Source organism: Narcine bancroftii, chromosome 1 (assembly GCF_036971445.1).
Source record: "Narcine bancroftii isolate sNarBan1 chromosome 1, sNarBan1.hap1, whole genome shotgun sequence".
Lineage (NCBI taxonomy): Eukaryota > Metazoa > Chordata > Chondrichthyes > Torpediniformes > Narcinidae > Narcine > Narcine bancroftii.
This window is the reverse complement of record NC_091469.1, coordinates 333,594,234-333,612,597: the sequence shown is the minus strand read 5'-3', so window position 1 is coordinate 333,612,597 and position 18,364 is coordinate 333,594,234. Positions and strand designations below refer to the sequence as shown.

Sequence of the window (18,364 nt, the reverse complement as noted above, 5' to 3'; positions counted from 1 at the left end):
TCTTGCATATACACTGAGAAAATCAGTGTTAACAATGTTGGACATGTTATTTTCACAACACACCACACTACTTCTCACCAATTGTTCTCTGTCCCAGCAACAGATTCTGGTAACAACCATACAAGTTAACAATTTCCCTTGGGTAGTTTTCAGACCAAAAGATAGCAAGTGCCTGCTACTTCCCTGTGAAAAGGGATGGAATGCAAAGAATGTAGATGAGAGCTAGTAGGCCTCTTATCAGAAGCCGCAAGGATCTGGTTCAGGCTGGTAGAGTGACCTAAGGTAGTGTTATAGCTAGTACTGCGCTTGCTTAATAGATGCCTCTAAGGAGGGAATGAACTAATTAACATAACATGTGAAGTATGAAGAGGAACTGAGTGATACCTGTATTGATGGAAGGGAAAAGGAGAATGTTGTAATGTACTGGGATACTGATTGGAAGAAGGTAAATGAAGGTGGGGTGATGTTGAGCGCGGGACTATACAAAAGAGTGATGATTCTGAACCTCCGTCTCCAGACCAGGGACACCCGACTCTGCAGACTTGAAATAAAGCTGAACCTGTTCTCCAAGACTTTATCTCCACAGTAGGGATTGTGAACACTTTATATTTCACAAATACCCATATTTGTCAAGCTGCCCTCTGCATATTTTTTTAAAAATAATCGCTAGATTATTTAACAAGAAACAGTAAGCTTACAGCCACTCAAAACAAAGCTCGAAGCAACTAATGGAGGATCAGATTCTCTGTTCATTACTTGATCACTGTATATTTCAAAAGGTGTAGTACCAGCTGGGGGATAAATTTTAATACATCGAGCACAGGTAGAGTTTGTAGAGCCCATCAACATGTTTCATGTAATCTAGCCTATACATGAAGTAAAAGTTTTGGATGTATTTATGTTATGGTTGACTCTTCCTACTGGAGTTTTATCAATTACTGTTCAGCACATCAACTATGTTATGGAAATAAATAACATTTATCAAGGTTACTTTTCACTTTAATGGTGTGAGCTCCTTGGAGTTTTATCATCTTAAATGGGCTGAACCATGGGTACCAGTAATTAATGGTCTCTAGAAAGTGAGAACGTGAAATAAAGTGTTTTAGATTGTGCAAACCACAAACATTAAAAGATACTCTTAAAAATAATTCAGTCTGCAGTCAAGATTTTCTAGGCAAATAGATTTATTAAAAATACAAATGAAAATGTAATCAAATAATCATTTTCTAGTGGCCTTGGCAAAAAAAGTTTAGTATTATTTCAAATTTTCCAGCTTGCACCTCTGAAGCAGGTGGAATTTAGATATCTGATGGCTGGAAAATACATCTGGCTTTAGAAAGAACTGCAGCTCGGTTCTGCAATATATTTTTGTAAAGTTTATCAAAAAGGGAAAATTGAAATTCACGTTTTTTTACTCCTTTTTGAATTTGCATGATCGTCAGATGATTTCCGTTTCCGTGCTCCATTTCCTGCCTCAGTGAGGTAGTAATTCTCGATCGGAGGGGGGCGGTCCTGAAAAAAAAGTAGTTTGAAACTTGATGCCTGAAAGAATAGTTCTCAACAACTGCCACTAAATATGAAGTTTGTCTCAGTTTTCCCAGAGCTACATTCCTTGGGTAAACCTCTCCAATTAATTAGACAATAGACAATAGGAGTAGGCCATTTGGCCCGTCGGGCCAGCACCGCCATTTTAGATCATGGCTGATCATTACCATCAGTACCCCTTTCCAGCCTTATCCCCATAACCCTTAACTCCATTACCCACAAGAGTCTTATCTAACTCTCTTTTGAACATAGTCAGCGAATCCGCCTCTACCACCCTCTGTGGTAGAGCATTCCACAGATTCACACTTCTCTGGGTAAAAAAATGCTTTCTCATCTCCGTCCTAAAGGGCCTACCCTTTATTCTTAAACTATGCCCTCTAGTCCTCGTCTCCCCCATCATTGGGAACAAGTAATCAGACTTCACCTTGTCTATCCCCCTGATGATTTTGTATACCTTAATCATGTCCCCCCTCATCCTTCTAAACTCCAATGGATACAAGTCCAGTTTTTCTAGCCTTGCTGCATAGGACAACCCTGCCATCCCTGGAACTAACCTTGTAAATCTGCACTGCACACCCTCTATAACTAGTATGTCCTTCCTCAAGTTTGGAGACCAGAACTGGACACAATACTCCAGGTGGGGTCTCACCAGGGCCCTGTATAACTGCAGAAGGGCGTCTCTGTTCCTGGTTCATCCAGTTCAATCCAATGCCAAGTAAGTGTACCACAATCTCTATTTCCTTAGAAGCCTGAGGAAATTTGGCATGTCACCAGCATCTCTTAACAACTTTAATAGGTACACCACTGAAAGCATCATGTCAGGGGGTATCCCTGTGTGGTACAAGAAATTCCAGAAGGTTGTGAGCGTGGCTCAGTCCATCACACAAACCCCATTCCCCTCAATCAACTGCAAACCTCCCATCTTGGAAAAGCAGCCAACATATTAAAGACTCATCCCACCCCAGTCACACTCCACCACCACCCTGTCAGAAAGAAAATTCACGGAGTTTCCTTCCTGCCATTTTCAGACCCCTGAATGAACCCCAAAATAGTAAAATGATGTTGCCTTTGCACTGGACCAACTGATCTCTTTATAACTGCACTTTGTCCTGTCTTACTTGCTGTACTATGAATGAGGTATCTCACTGATCTGCTTACACATCTCTGGCACTGATTCTTAGTACCTGTGACAATGAACTTGAAGATGTCAAACCATCATTCTCCAGTTAAAGCAAATTTGTAACTTACCCCCAATTAACGTAGATCCACTAGGTAGCAATAAATAAACATAAAAGACCCTTACATCATGGAAAGAGGCCAAGTCTGTCCATGCCAAACAACGTGCCCCCCTGTTTTAGTCCCACTTGCTTACATTAGACCCATAGCCCACCAATCCCCTCCCATCCACAGAGTTATAAAAGTGTTTCTAAAAGGAAGCTTATGTACCTACCTCCAGCACTGTCCCATCATATCCCTTCTAAATCTATAGATTCATCATAAATTCTCCTTCTCTGGGAAGATGACGGACACTGTTCACTTTATCGACACCCCTCTGATTTTATAGACCTCAATATGATCCCCTCAAAGCCTCCTGCACTCCAAGTAAAATTTCCCAGTCTCCCTCAATAATTCAACTTCCCTATTCCCAGCAATAGCTCCATCAATTCTTCTGTTCCAACTTTATAAAATCCTTCCTACAGCTGGGCAACCAAAACGGCACACAATATTCTGAATGTGGGTTCAACATTGTCTTGTATAACTTCAACATAAAATGCCAACACTTGTACTCAATACCACCATCAAGACCAGCATTCCAAGCACTCTACCCTACTGCTTACCTCTGCTGCCTTCTTTAAAGAGCTGTGTACCTCCTCCCCATGGTCCCTAAAGTCTGCCATTAATAGTCCTGCCCTGGTATGATATACCCAAATGCAGCACTTCCTACTGGTCAGAGTTAAACTGCATCTCCCATCCCTTAACCTGAGTTTCTCATTTAATCTAGGTCCTGTTGCAAATCCAGGTAACCTTCACTGTAGCACATAGTTTCATGTCATCAGCAAACTCAAACATCCTTGTCCATCATTTACATATATTACACAAGGCCTAGTACTGAAACCGAGGCAATCCACTGGTCACTATCCTCTGGTCCGAAAAACTTTCCTCTACCACCACTCTGACTCCTATCACTGAGCCTATTTTTAAATTTTAATCTAATTGGCCTCCATGTGGGACCTTATCAAACACACAAAATCCATATAAATAACATCAACTGCTTTGCTCTTGTGTACCCTCTTCAAAAATTTTTATCAAATTCGAGAAGCATGATTTTGTACATACTGGCTCTCCTTAATTTTTCCCTGGCCATTCAAATATTGATAGATTCTACCTCTCAGAATCCCCTCCAGCAATTTCCCTGCCACTGATATCAGAGTTACAGGCCTGTAGTTACCCAGATTATACTCACAGCCCTTTTCAAATAATAGCACATGTGCCATCTTCCAGTCTTCTGGAACTTCTCCTGCCCTTAGTAATAATGACTAATGGTATCCTTTTCCAAAACTATCTTAAAACTAACAGAATTGTGGTTCCCCTACTGATAGTTACCTGAACAGCTTCATTCCCTAGTCAAGGTCTAATATTGCCTCTTCCCAGTAGTCCTATCCAAATATGGTGAGAGAAAGATATCCTGGACACATTTAACAAAGTTTATCCCATCCAAACCCCTAACACTTTGACATTTCCAGTCAATGTTGGGGAAGTTGAAATCCTACAATAACAGCTCAGCTACTTTTAAGGACATCTGCAATCTCTACATATTTGATCCTCTAACTCCCAGTGACTGGTGGCCTATTTGTATACACCCATCAAGGGGATGACACCTTTTCAGTTCACCACACTGCCTCACACCACAGTTCTCTGGCTATAACCTCTCTACACTACAGTGACTAATATTGCAGCCCACCTCTTGTCCACTAATCCAATCGCACCTGTAACCCTGGATCATTAAGCTGCCACTCCTGATCCTCCTTTAACCACGTCTCCATTATGGCTGGAATATTCCACTTTTCTGTATCTGTCCAAGCCCTAAACTTGTCCACTTTTCCCTTCTTACATTAAAATAAACAAAATTGACCTCTCCTACCTCGATGCTTGACCTCCACTAAGCTATTCTGCTTCAATGCACTTCCTTTCTCTCCTTAATCCATTTTTTTTTGCAGGCTCTAGTTTTGACATTTATAAAGAGTGGCAGCCTACACTATAAATCATTTTTATGCAGATCAAGAATGTAGGACAAACCTGTATGAGATAGTCTGCGATGTATTCTGGCTTGAGGCACAGGACATTCTGCTCCAAGGCCTCAGTCAAGTTCACTCTTGGGTCCTCCGGTTTAAGTTTACTGAAGTCAGCAAAGAGATGAGTGGCCTCTTTGTATTCAGCAGACAGGTGACCAGGAAGGACCTTAAAAGCACAGTGACTGGTATATTAATCCCAAGGACAGCCACACTTGTTTTACACTACATCCAATATCCTTCAAATAGAATTCAGAAGAGTGCATTCAGACTGTTCTATAAGTTAGGAGTAAAAACGTAGAAATCCTAGAGAAACTCAGCAGGTTCCACAGCGGCCATAGGAGGTAAAGATATATTAACAACAGTTCGGGCCTAAGCCCTTCTTCACGGTTTAAAGTAAGGGACGTTAAGTTACTTTATAACACATAAAAAATAAAAATTTCTACCATAAAATGCTAAGTGCATCTAAAGGAAAAATGCTTCCTAAATGACAGGATGTCAAGAATTTTATTTTTGTTTTCTATTTCTGTGAGAGGATGGGAACTTCATAAATTGGATGCACATTCCTGGAACTAACAGAATAAACATTTAGTTGATTCGATATTTTGAAGAGCAGATGGTTTTAATTGAGAGGATATGTATGAAATGCAAGCTAATGAATTCCCAGTCAAGATGTACAAATGTGAAACACCACAATCAGAAAAAAGGACTGACCTTGGCTCCACCAGAGAGCAGAAGTCTCCTGAAGCCTGCCTCCTTGGTGTGATCAAAATTTAAAATAACTTCCCAGCCACTGAATGCACCAATCTGCAGAAATAAGACAAAGTACACAACTTACAAAAAATATACAGAGTACAAACAGGCCACATGGCCGAAACTGTCCACTCTGGTATCCCATACTCCACTTGAACTTCCTCCCATCTTTACACCTCCAAGTCTATCAATGCAAAACTCCAATACCATTTCCCTTATAAATTTGCTCAGTTTTGCAACCTGTGTGTGTGTGGTGTGTAAAACACAAACATAATGCCGTCCTGTATTGTACAGAACAATTCCCATACCACGCCGAAATACTGTGTCAGCACACTCTCAACAGTAAGTCTATAGAAATCCAATAGTATTCGAGGGCAGGCGGAGGTGTAACTTACTCATACGTCTCAAAAAATAAAGACATTGTGTGCCCTTTTGATCAACATTGATGAATTCAAACACCATGTGAGATCATCAGAGATATGGGCGCCCAAAAATTTGAAGTTCTGTAAATGCACCATTGATGTAAATAGGGACGTGCTTATGGATTCCCGCCCGTCTAAAATCCACAATGATCTATTTTGTCTTTTGGGTATTAAGTAACAAATTGTTCTCAGCACACCACAGGTGCTCAATCTTACCCCCTATAGGCCTTTTCATCGTCTCCTGTGATCAGGCGGACCACCATGGTGTCATCTGTGAACTTTATAATTAAGTTTGAGTTGTACATGGGAATGCAGTCAGTAAAGATGGAATACAAAAGGGGGCTCAGTTTGCAATCCTGGGGCATCCCAGTGTTCAAGATGATACTGGAGGAGAAAATATTGCCCAACCTAAGAGACTGGGGTCTGTTAGTAAGGAAATCCAGAATCCAATTACAAAGGGATGAACTGATACCATACAAACAAAGTTTGGTTATCAGCTTTGATGGTACAACAGTGTTGAAAGCTGAACTATAATCAATAAATAGTAATCTTACATAAGAGTTCGATCTATCCAGGTGACTCATAGTAGAGTGTCGCACTGTGAAATGACATCCTCTCTCGTCCTATTTGCTTGGTAGGTGACTTGATGTTGATCCATAGTGGCAAGATTTCAGATGAAATAAAACCACTCACATGAGATATATACACACACAAATACACTCACACTTGTATGTACTGTGTATATACCGTATTTGGTGGCATGTAAGACCCACATTTTCTCCCCAAAAATTGTTCAAAAACATCCCCCAGGTCTTTATGTGAAGTTGAAATTGGGATGAGTAATGCCAAGTGATCATCGTAGAACATAGAACACGACAGCACAGCACAGGCCCTCAATGTTGTGCCAACCCATAGATTCCTTCCTTAAAAAAAAGTACTGAATGCTCCCTACCCGTAACCCTATATTTTTCTTTCATCCAATTGTCTAAGAGTTTCTTAAAAGCCCCCAGTATTTCAGCCTCCACCACCATCCCCAGCAAGGCATTCCAGGGACCCACAACTCTGTGTAAAAAAAAAACTTAACTCTGATGGATCCCTTAAATTTCCTTCCCTTCACTTTGAACATATGTCCTCTGGTGTTTGCTGATCCTGCCCTAGGAAATAGGTGCTGGCTGCCACCTTATTGATGCCTCTCATAATCCTGTAGACCTCTATCAAGTCTCCTCTTGTCCTTCTACGCTCCAAAGAGAAAAGTCCCAGCTTTGCTAACCTTGCCTCATTTGTTTCGCATTCCAGGCAACATCCTGGTAAATCCTCTCTGCACCCTCTTCACAGCTTCCACATCCTTCCTATAATGAGATGACCAGAACTGAACACAATACTTTAAGTGTGGTCTCACCAGAGATTTGTAGAGTTGCAACATGACCTCACTACTCCTGAATTCAATCTCCCTATTAATGAATCCCAGCATCCCATAGACCTTCTTACCTATTCTATCAACCTGTGCGGCGACCCTGAGGGATGTATGAATTTGAACCCCAAGGTCCCTCTATTCATCCACACTCTTAAGTAACCGACCATTAACCCTGTACTCAACCTTCTGGCTCGTCCTTCCCAAATACATCACCTCACATTTATCTGGATTGAAATTCATCTGCCACTTTTCTGCCCAACTTTGCATCCTGTCTACACCCTCTTGTAACCTTCAACAACCTTCAGCTTGATTCACAACTCCTCCAACCTCTGTGTCATCTATAAACTTACTGATCCATCCTTTTGCCTCCATCCAGGTTATTAATAAAAATCACAGGGAACATACGAAGTAGGAACAGGAGTAGGCCAAAAATGGCCCATCGAGCCTGCTCCGCCATTCAATAAGATCATGGCTGATCTAATTTATGACCTAACTCCACCTACCTGCCTTCTCCCCATATCCCCTAATTCCTCTATCATGTAAAAATTTATCGAACCGAATTTTAAGTATGTTTAATAAAGCAGCCTCAACCACTTCCCTGGATAGAGAATTCCAAACATTCACTACTCTCTGGGAAAAACTATTTTTCCTCATCTCTGTCCTAAATCTACTCCCCCGAATCTTGAGACTGTGTCCTCTCATTTTAGTTTCCCCGGCCAGCTCAAAAAACCTTCCTACATCTATCCTATCCATACCCTTCATAATCCTATATGTTTCTATAAGATCTCCTCTCATTCTTCTGAACTCGAGGGAATACAATCCTAGACGATTTAATCTTTCATCATAAGTCAACCCCTTCATCCCAGGGATCAACCTAGTAAACCTCCTCTGGACCATCTCCAAAGCCAGTATATCCTTCCTCAAATATGGAGACCAGAACAGGACACAGTACTCCAGGTGCGGTCTCACCAGTACCTTATACAGTTGCAACATTACCTCCCTACTCCTGAATTCAATTCCTCTAGCGATGAAGACCAACATTCCATTTGCCTTCTTAATAACCTGCTGCACCTGCAACCTAACTTTTTGCGATTCATGCACAAGCACTCCCAAGTCCCTCTGCACAACAGCATGCTGTAATTTTTCACCCTTTAAATAATGTTCAGCTCTTTTATTTTTCTTGCTAAAGTGGATAACCTCACACTTACTAACATTGTACTCCATCTGCCAGACCTTTGCCCACTCATCCAGCTTAACTATATCCCTCTGCAGACTCTCCACATCCTCATTACAATTTGCTCTTCCACTCAATTTGGTGTCATCCGCAAACTTGGCTGCACCACATTTTGTCCCCTCCTCCAAGTCATCAATATAAATGATGAACAGTTGTGGGCCTAACACTAACCCCTGCCAACCTGAAAAACTCCCATACTTCCCGACTCTCTGACTCCTGTCAGACAACCAATTTTCAATCCAGGGCAATATATTTCCCCAGACTCCACTTTCCTGTAACTTACTGATAAGTCACTTGTGCGGCACCTTATCAAACACTTTCTGGAAATCCAAATATACAACATCAACCTGTTCCCCTCTATCCACCGCACCCATTATATCCTCAAAGAATCCTAACAAGTTTGTCAAACAAGATCTTCCCTTTCTAAAGCCATGCTGCGTCTGCCTGATTGAACCCTTACATTCCAAAAGTTTCACTATTTCATCTTTAATGACGGCTTCAAGCATTTTTCCAACAACAGACGTCAAGCTAATTGGCCGATAATTTCCAGTCTTCTGCCTACATCCCTTCTTAAAAAATGGCGTTACATTTGCTGTCTTCCAGTCTGCTGGGACCTGCCCAGAATCCAAGGAATTTTGGTATATGATCACCAATGCATCAACTATAACTTCTGCCATTTCCTTCAGAACCCTTGGATGCATATCATCAGGACCAGGTGATTTGCCTGGCTTTAGTCCCATTAGTTTCTCCATCACTACTTCCTTTGTAACAACTATTTTATCAAGGCCCTCCCCAACATTTGCATCCTTAACTCCGCACTTGGGCATGCTGGACGTGTCTTCCATCATGAAGAGTGACACAAAATATTTGCTCAATGCCTCGGCCATTTCCTCATTTTTTGCTACCGGTTTTCCTTTCTCATCCTCCAAGGGTCCTATATTAACTCTGGCCACCCTCTTCCTTTTTGTATATTTATAAAATTTTTTGCTTTCTGTTTTTATATTTTGTGCCAATTTACTTTCATAATCCTTTTTCCCATTTCTTATTATCCGCTTTGTAACCCTTTGTTGTCTCTTAAAGTTATCCCAGTCTTCCAGTTTCCCCCTGCTCTTTGCAGCTTTGTACACCTGCGCCTTCAATTTTATACTCTCCTTTATTTCCTTTGTTAACCACAGTTGATTTTTCCCTCCCTTGCTGCCCTTTTTCCTAACCGGAATATATTTTTGTTGAGCATTACAAAATATTTCTTTGACAATCTTCCATTTTTCATCAATTAGCCTGTGCTCCCAGTCCACTCTGCCCAATTCCTCCCTCATCCTATGGTAGTCACCCCTGTTTAAGCATAATATATTAGTTTTAGATCTAACTATTTCCCCTTCCATCTGAATGAGAAATTCAATCATACTATGATCGCTATTTCCCAGATGGTCTCTGACTATTACATCATTTACTCTACCTATCTCATTGCACAACACTAGATCTAGGAGAGCATATTCTCTTGTGGGTTCCTTAACATGCTGCTCAAGAAAGCTATCGCGGATCCATTCTATGAAGTCCTCTTCCAAACTCCCATGACCAACTTGATTTTCCCAATCTATGTGGAAGTTAAAGTCTCCCATGACTACTGCCGTATCATTATTACATGCCTCACTTATCTCTCTATTTATTTCCTGTGCCACTAAACTATTGTTATTTGGTGGGTGATAGATAACACCCACCAATAATTTTTTCCCTTTGTTATTCTTTATCTCTACCCAAATGGACGCAACATTATGCTCTTTAGATCTTATATCATCCCTCACTATTGCCTAGAGCGCATCTTTGATTAAGAGTGCAACTCCACCTCCCTTACCATCCTGTCTATCTCTTTGCACCATCTGATACCCTTGAAAGTTTAATTCCCATTTAGTGTCATCTTGTAGCCATGTTTCCGTGATAGCTACCAAATCATAGGCATGGGCACCGATTTTCACCTCAAGTTCACTAACCTTATTTCTAATACTGCGGGCATTCAGATAAAGTGCCCTTATGCTCTTTGTCCTTTTAATATCTAGTGACTTCTGTAACCTTTTCTTTTGATTTTTCTGCCCACTATTTTTCTTTGTAATTTTCTTAAGACTATCATTGACCCGAAAACTCACTGCACCATCTGATTTTTTTTACTTTCTCCTCCCAACATTACTTTTCCTATTTTACTTTTCCTGGCCATTACTTTATCTTCCCTACCCTTTTCCCTATCACTCAGGTTCCCATACCCCTGCCAAATTAGTTTAAACCTTGCCCCATTGGTGTTCCAAACATACTTGCCAAAATGTTGACACCTTTTGGATTTAGGTGCAACCCATCCTTCTTGTAAAGATCATGCCTTCCCCAAAAGAAATCCCAATGATCCAAGAAGCCAAATCCTTGCCCTATACACCAGTCCCTCAGCCACACGTTCATTTTCCTTATCCTTACATTCTTTTCATCACTTGCATTTGGAACAGGTAATAATCCCGAGATCACCACCCTAGCGTTCCTGTCTTTCAGCTTTTGTCCCAGCTCACTGTAATCCCTTTTCATTACCTCCTCCCTTTTCCTGTCAATGTCGTTTGTACCCACATGTACCAAGACATCAGGCTGCTCTCCCTCTCCTCTCAGAATATTTTGGACCCGATTTGTGATATCTCATACCCTTGCACCAGGGAGGTAGCACACCATGCGGGTATACTTATCTGGCTCACAGAACCTCCTGTCTGTACCCCTGACAATAGAGTCCCCAATAACTACTGCATTTCTCCTTTTCTTTTGCACCACTCTGCCAGGCTCATTGCCATTGACCTGGTGCCTGTGGCCATCTTCTGTCTGGTCATCTCCCTCAACAGAATCCAACACAACATAACTATTGCTGAGTGGGATAGTCACTGGTGTGCTCTCCATTTTTCTCACTTTTTTCTTTCCTCCCCTGACGGTTTCCCACTTACCTGACACGGGTTCTGGAGTATTTATCGCCCTGAAAGTTGAGTCGATTAACTCCTCACTCTCCCTTACAAGCCGCAGGTCATCAATCTGGAACTCCATATCCCTAATTCGCACCCTTAGTAACTGCATCTCGGTACACCTGGTGCAGATGTGGCCAGTTGGGAGGGTGGAGGTCACCCATTGTTCCCACATCTGACACCCAGTACAGAGCACTAACCCTATTGGTATGACTCTGAATACGAAGGCAAATAACTCAGCTTACCTTTTCTCCTTGCCTGCTTTTGCCGAAGCCTGATGAGCCAAAGCCAGGAAGTCTCACTCCTTCACTGCTCCATTCACTCACTGAGCCGCTCCTCGCTGGCCGCTCCCTCCCCTTTCACTCCTTTTATTGGCCCCTTGACCAATTAACCCCGTCACTTTCACCAAGCTCCTCCTCCGACTCACAGTCCGACTCTCTCCAAGCTCCTCCTCCGACTCCCAGCCGAACCAAGTAGGCCCAAGCCCCGGTAAGCCCCCGACTTTAATAGCTTACCTTCTCGTCACTTTCACCAAGCTCCTCCTCCTCCGACTCACAGCCCGACTCTCTCCAAGCTCCTCCTCCGACTCCCAGCCGAACCAAGTAGGCCCAAGTCCCGGTAAGCCCCCGACTTTAAAGGCTTACCTTCTCGTCACTTTCACCAAGCTCCTCCTCCTCCTCCGACTCACAGCCCGACTCTCTCCAAGCTCCTCCTCCAACTCCCAGCCGAACCAAGTAGGCCCAAGCCCCGGTAAGCCCCCGACTTTAATAGCTTACCTTCTCGCCACTTTCACCAAGCTCCTCCTCCTCTGACTCACAGAACAGATCCCTGTGGCACTCCACTAGACACTAAACTCCAGGCAGAATACTTTCCTTCCACTACTATTCTCTGCTTTCTTCTTACAAACCAATTTTTTATCCACACAGCCAAAGTTCCACTGATCTCATGACTTTCTGGATGAGTCTCTTGTGGGGAACTTTGTTAAATGCCTTGCTAAAATCCATGTAGACCACATGTACTGCTCCACCATCATCAATTTCTTTTTTGTTACCTCCTCAAAAAACTCAATTAGACTCATGAGGCATGACCTTCCCTTCACAAAGCCTATCCTTGAGTGGACTGGACTTCTCCAAATACTTGTAGATCCTATCCTTAAGAATCCTCTCTATTAGTTTGCACACCACTGACGTAAGACTCATTGGTCTATAATTCCCAGGATTCTCCCTATTACCTTTTTTAAATAAGGTGTCTTTATTTGCTATTCTCCAATTCTCCAGCACCTCCCCTGGAGCCAAAGAGGATTCAAACATCATTACAGCAGTTTTGTTATTAAAAAGATTTTTCCAGTTGTTCTTCTTGCTTGTTTTGCCCAAGTTTTAAATGCTGACCCATAAATACACTAAAAAAATTCTTAATATTCTCTGCTAAAATGGGGGATGGGGGATGTCTTATATCTCTGTCTCTCTATATTTGTGTGTGTGTTATATACTCACTCATCTACACAGAGAGATAGTGAGCTAGAGTGAGAGAGAGAGACAGACAGAAAGACAACACGCGAGACAGAGCGCAAAAGAGAGAGCCCTAAAAAAATTCTTAATGTTCTCCACTAAAATGTGGAATGGGGAAGTAGTGTCTTATCTCTCTCTCTCATTGTAAACAAACTCTTCACCTTAAGGTGTACGGTAGTAAATAATTGAATGCTCGCTTTTCCTTTAGTTTCGACCAACTTTCCTTATGTTCACTTTTATCTCTCTGAAAATAAACTTAGCGACTGGTCCTACCTTTTAATGAGCTTCGCATGTCTCGATATTAACATTACTAATGTTGTTTATTTTAAATTTATTTCTCTTAAACAAATAGTGATATAGAATTTATATAAAAATGCTGGAGAAACTCAGCAAGTCATGCAATATTCTTTATGTGGTGACATGTTATGTGAAGCAGTTAGTGCAATGCTGTAGCATCAGCGATCAGGATCTGGATTCAAATTCCACATTGTAAAGAGTTTGTATGTTCTCCCAATATCTGCATGGTTTTCCCCAGACTCTCCGGTTTTCTCCCACCCATCAAAACATAATGGAGGGTTTAAGACAATTGGGTGTAATTGGGCAGCATGGGCTTTTGGGCCGAAAAAGCCTGTTACCATGCTGTATGTCAAAATTTTTAAAAATTAAATGTAAAAATAATCAATATTCGTGCCTGAGCCCTTTATAAGTTATGAGCAAAAAGCAGATAGGCATCTGAATAAAATGGTGGTGGGAGAGGCAGGGACAGGAGCACAGGCCAACAGGCAAGAGGTCATATGGGTGGGAGCGCACAAGAGATAAAAAGATGAGAATTATAGGAGAGGGGATAGCTCTCTGAATGGAGTGAGAATACATAAAAATCCTGGAGACTCTCAGCAAATTCACAAAAATTTTGGAGAAACTCAACAAAATATTTAATCACTGCAGGCTTTCTTGTTTATCTTTGATGTGAAATTTCTCATTTTGCAAGAATTCCTGCATAAATCTTTGCTGCTTCCAAGCATCTGTTAGAAGGATCAGAAATGCCTTTCAAGAGCACAGTTAATGTATTTGCTCTAAACTGAATCTTTTTAGTTCATTCCATTTTATCGTATTGCAGTTCCTGTAACTGCATTGTTCTTGAACTCCAGTTAGCAAGGAGCAAAGAGGCGGGAACGTGCTGTGTGAACGAACGTGAGTAGAGTGGTCCAAATCTGTTATTTGAATTGTAAGGGGAAGGGTTTCTTGGTGTAAATTTAAAGTTGTAGTTAATTTAATTTTAAGTTAAAATTTAAAAGGGGGAGGGGGCTGGTGCGCAGGCGTGTGGTGACGTCAGCAGGGAGGGAGTTTTAAAAACAAAGAAAACCTTACCTCAGTGGTAAGAAAACCTTACCTCAGAGGTCCAGTTGTCAAGGAGCGAAGAGGCGGGAGCGTGCTATGCTGATCGGACGTGAGTAGAGTGGTCATTTAGTCTTAATTAAGAGTTAATAATTTAGGTGGGGATTGCTGTTCAGTGCAGAGACAGTAATTGAATAAGGAGTGCAGGTGGGAGTAATTAAAGGATACTGGTTAGGATTGGACAGTGCTAGTGGTGACATTGGGTAATATATTAAAGTAAAGGAAAGGTTTTTGGGAGCGGCAGCGAGTGAACGGCCCAAGCGAGTGAGTGGGAGCACAGGTTGAGGACGAGTCACTGCACATTAAGGTAAGATAGTCTTTATTACTACTTCATTGGGGTAAAGGATGAGTGTTAGGGCTGTGTGTTGTTGGGAGTGCCAGATGTGGGAGGTCCTGGAGTCTTCCAGACTCCCAGATGTCCATATCTGCACTAGGTGAGTCGAGCTGCAGATTCTTAGGGACCGTGTTAGGGAACTAGAGCTGCAGCTCGATGACCTCAGGCTGGTTAGGGAAACAGAGGAAGTCATAGACAGGAGTTACAGCCAGGTGGTCACGCCAGGGCCACGGGAGGAGGAAAGGTGGGTAACAGTTAGGAGAGGGACAGAAAAATGTAAGGTGCCAGAGAGGAGCCCTATGACTGTAACCCTCAGCAATAAGTACGCCTCTTTGAGTACTGTTGAGGAGGTTATCAAAGTTGGGGGGAGCAGCAGTGGCTGTGCCTCTAGCACAGGGTCAGCTCCTGTAGCTCAGAAAGGTAGGGAAAGGAAGTGGAGGGCAATAGTGGTAGGGGACTCCATAGTTAAGAGGATAGATAGGGGATTCTGTGTACGCAGCAAGGAGAACCGGATGGTGGTTTGCCTCCCTGGTGCCAGGGTCCGGGATGTTGCTGCTCGTGTCCCGGATATCCTAAAGTGGGAGGGACAGGAGCCAGAGGCCGTGGTACATGTAGGTACCAATGACATAGGGAGGAATAGAGAAGAGGTCCTAAAAAGTGAGTACAGGCAGTTAGGTAGGGAGTTAAAAAGAAGGACCGCAAAGGGGGTAATCTCTGGATTTCTCCCTGTGCCACGTGACAGTGAGAATAGAAATAGAATGAGGTGGAGGATTAACACGTGGCTGAAGGGGTGGAGTAAGGGACAGGGTTTCAAGTTTCTGGATCACTGGGACCTTTTTTTGGGGAAGATGTGACCTGTACAGTAAGGACAGGTTACACTTAAATCCCAGGGGGACCAGAATCCTGGCAGGGGTATTTGCTAGGGCTACTCAGGATCCTTTAAACTAGAATGGTTGGGGGGAGGGAGCAAAATAGTACAGAGCAGTAAGGAGAAGGTTAGAATGCAAACAAAGAAAGTTTGTAGTAAGTATTTGAATATGGATGGGAAGGTGATAGAGAAAGGAAATGCTCTGGAAGAAGATGAAGGGCAATTGGCAGGAAAAGGAAATAATGTTATTAAAGATGAGGGAAAACAGGGATTAAGAATTGGGAAATCTCTGAAATTCATATATTTTAATGCCAGGAGTATTGTAAAAAAGGTGGATGAGCTGAAGGTGTGGATTGAAACTTGGAAGTATGATGTGGTAGTGATTAGTGAGACATGGTTGCAGGAGGGATGTGATTAGCAGCTGAATATCCCTGGGTTTCGTTGCTTTAGGTGTGATAGAGTCGGAGGGGCAAGAGGAGGTGGTGTTGCATTGGTTGTCAGGGAGAATATTACAGCGGTGCTTAGGCAGGATAGATTAGAGGGCTCGTCCACGGAGGCTATTTGGGTGGAACTGAGGAGTGGGAAAGGAGAGGTTACACTTGTAGGGGTGTATTATAGACCACCCAGAGGGGACCGAGACCTAGAGGAGCAAATCTGTAGGGAGATAGTGGCACAGGGTTGTAATTATGGGAGATTTTAATTTTCCATATATAGATTGGGAAACACATTCTGTGAAAGGGCTTGATGGGTTAGAGTTTGTGAAATGTGTGCAAGATAGTTTTTTACAACAATAATGTAGAGGTGCCGACCAGAGAAGGAGCAGTGTTAGATCTACTGTTGGCAAATGGGATGGGTCAAGTGACGGAGGTTAGTGTTGGTGAGCAGTTTGGGTCCAGTGATCATAATGCCATCAGCTTCAATGTCATTATGGAAAGAGATAAGTCAGGGCCAAGGGTTGAGGTTTTTGATTGGGGAAAAGCTAGATTTGAGGAGATGCGAAAGAACTTACAGGGTGTGCATTGGGACAATTTGTTTTATAGGCAGGATGTAGTAGAGAGATGGAAGTCTTTTAAAGATCAGATTTTGAGAGTGCAAAAGCTTTATGTTACTGTTAGGTTAAAAGGAGGGGAAAAAGGTTTGAGAGAGCCATGGTTTTCAAGGAATATTGGAAACTTGGTTCGAAGAAAAAGGGAGGCGTACATTAGGTATAAGAAGCATGGAATTAAGGAGATGTTTGAAAAATACATTGAATGTAAGAGGAATCTTAAGAGAGGAATTAGGAAAGCTAAAAGAAGGTACGAGGAGACTATAGCAAGCAGGGTGAAAATTAATCCAAAAGGGTTCTACAAATATGTTAATGGTAAAAGGAAAGCGAGAGGACAAAATTGGTCCCTTAGAGAATCAGAGCAGAAAACTGTGCGTGGATTCACCAAGGAGAAGGATATTGGGAGATGTGAGATTAAAAAAAAGCAAATTGGGTAAATATGGAGAATATAGTGATTACGAAAGATGTAGTGTTAGGATAAGTCTCCGGGACCAGACGGGATCTTCCCCAGGACATTGAGAGAAGTAAAGGAGGAAATAGCAGAGGCTCTGACGGTAATTTTCCAAATGTCATTAGAGATGGGGATAGTGCCGGAGGATTGGCGTATTGCGCATGTGGTTCTGTTATTTAAAAAGGGTTCAAGGAGGAAGCCTGGCAATTATTGGCCTGTAAGTTTGACGTGTGTGGTAGGTAAATTAATGGAGAAAGTTCTTAGAGATAGGTCTGATCAGGAGCACTCAACACAGATTTGTGGGCGGATGGTCCTGTTTGACCAATCTGATTGAATTTTTTGAAGAGGTGACAAGGAATGTGGATGAGGGTAGCGTGGTGGATGTTGTCTATATGGACTTCAGTAAGGCCTTCGATAAGGTACCACATGGAAGGTTAGTTAGGAAGGTGCAGTCTTTAGGTATAAATTTTGAGATAGTCAAATGGATTGAACATTGGCTGAAAGGGAGAGGCCAGAGAGTGGTAGTGGAAAATTGTCTGTCAGGTTGGAGGCCGGTGACCAGTGGTGTGCCTCAGGGATCTGTATTGGGCCCATTGTTGTTCGTTATATACATTAATGATCTAGATGATGGGGTGGTGAATTGGATTAGTAAATATGCAGACGATACTAAGATAGGCGGAATAGTGGATAATGAAGAAGGTTTTCAAGGATTGCAGAGGGATTTGGGCTGCTTAGAAAAGTGGGCTGAAAAATGGCAGATGGAATTTAATGCTGATAAGTGTGAGGTGCTTTATTTTGGTAAGAAGAATCAGAACAGGACATAGGTAGTAAATGGGAGAGCATTGATGAATACAGAAGAGCAGAAGGATTTAGGAGTAACGGTACATCGTTCTCTGAAGGTAGAAACTCATGTGAATAGGGTGGTGAAGAAGGCATTTAATATGCTGGCCTTTATCAATCATTGCATGGAATATAGGAGTTGGGAAGTGATGTTGAGATTGTATAAGGCGTTGGTGCGGCCTAATTTAGAGTTCTGTGTGCAGTTCTGGTCGCCTAATTATAGGAAGGATATAAACAGAGTGGAGAGAGTGCAGAGAAGATTTACCAGAATGTTACCTGGGTTTAAG

At 42.3% G+C, this 18,364-nt stretch overlaps 1 protein-coding gene across 5 annotated transcripts in view; it reads right to left on the bottom strand.

The window, feature by feature from the left end:
* Positions 1 to 1,166: 1,166 nt before the first annotated feature.
* topbp1 (DNA topoisomerase II binding protein 1) overlaps positions 1,167 to 18,364 on the bottom strand; it is a 130,339-nt gene continuing 113,141 nt past the window's right edge. For all 5 annotated transcript variants that reach the window (XM_069909114.1, XM_069909105.1, XM_069909095.1 and 2 more), the window contains 3 exons: positions 5,550 to 5,642; positions 4,843 to 5,004; positions 1,167 to 1,512 (listed from right to left, as the gene is read on the bottom strand). In XM_069909114.1, the coding sequence (XP_069765215.1) occupies positions 1,402 to 1,512; positions 4,843 to 5,004; positions 5,550 to 5,642 (366 nt within the window). In that variant the 3' untranslated portion in view covers positions 1,167 to 1,401. The remainder of the gene's footprint in view (positions 1,513 to 4,842; positions 5,005 to 5,549; positions 5,643 to 18,364) is intronic.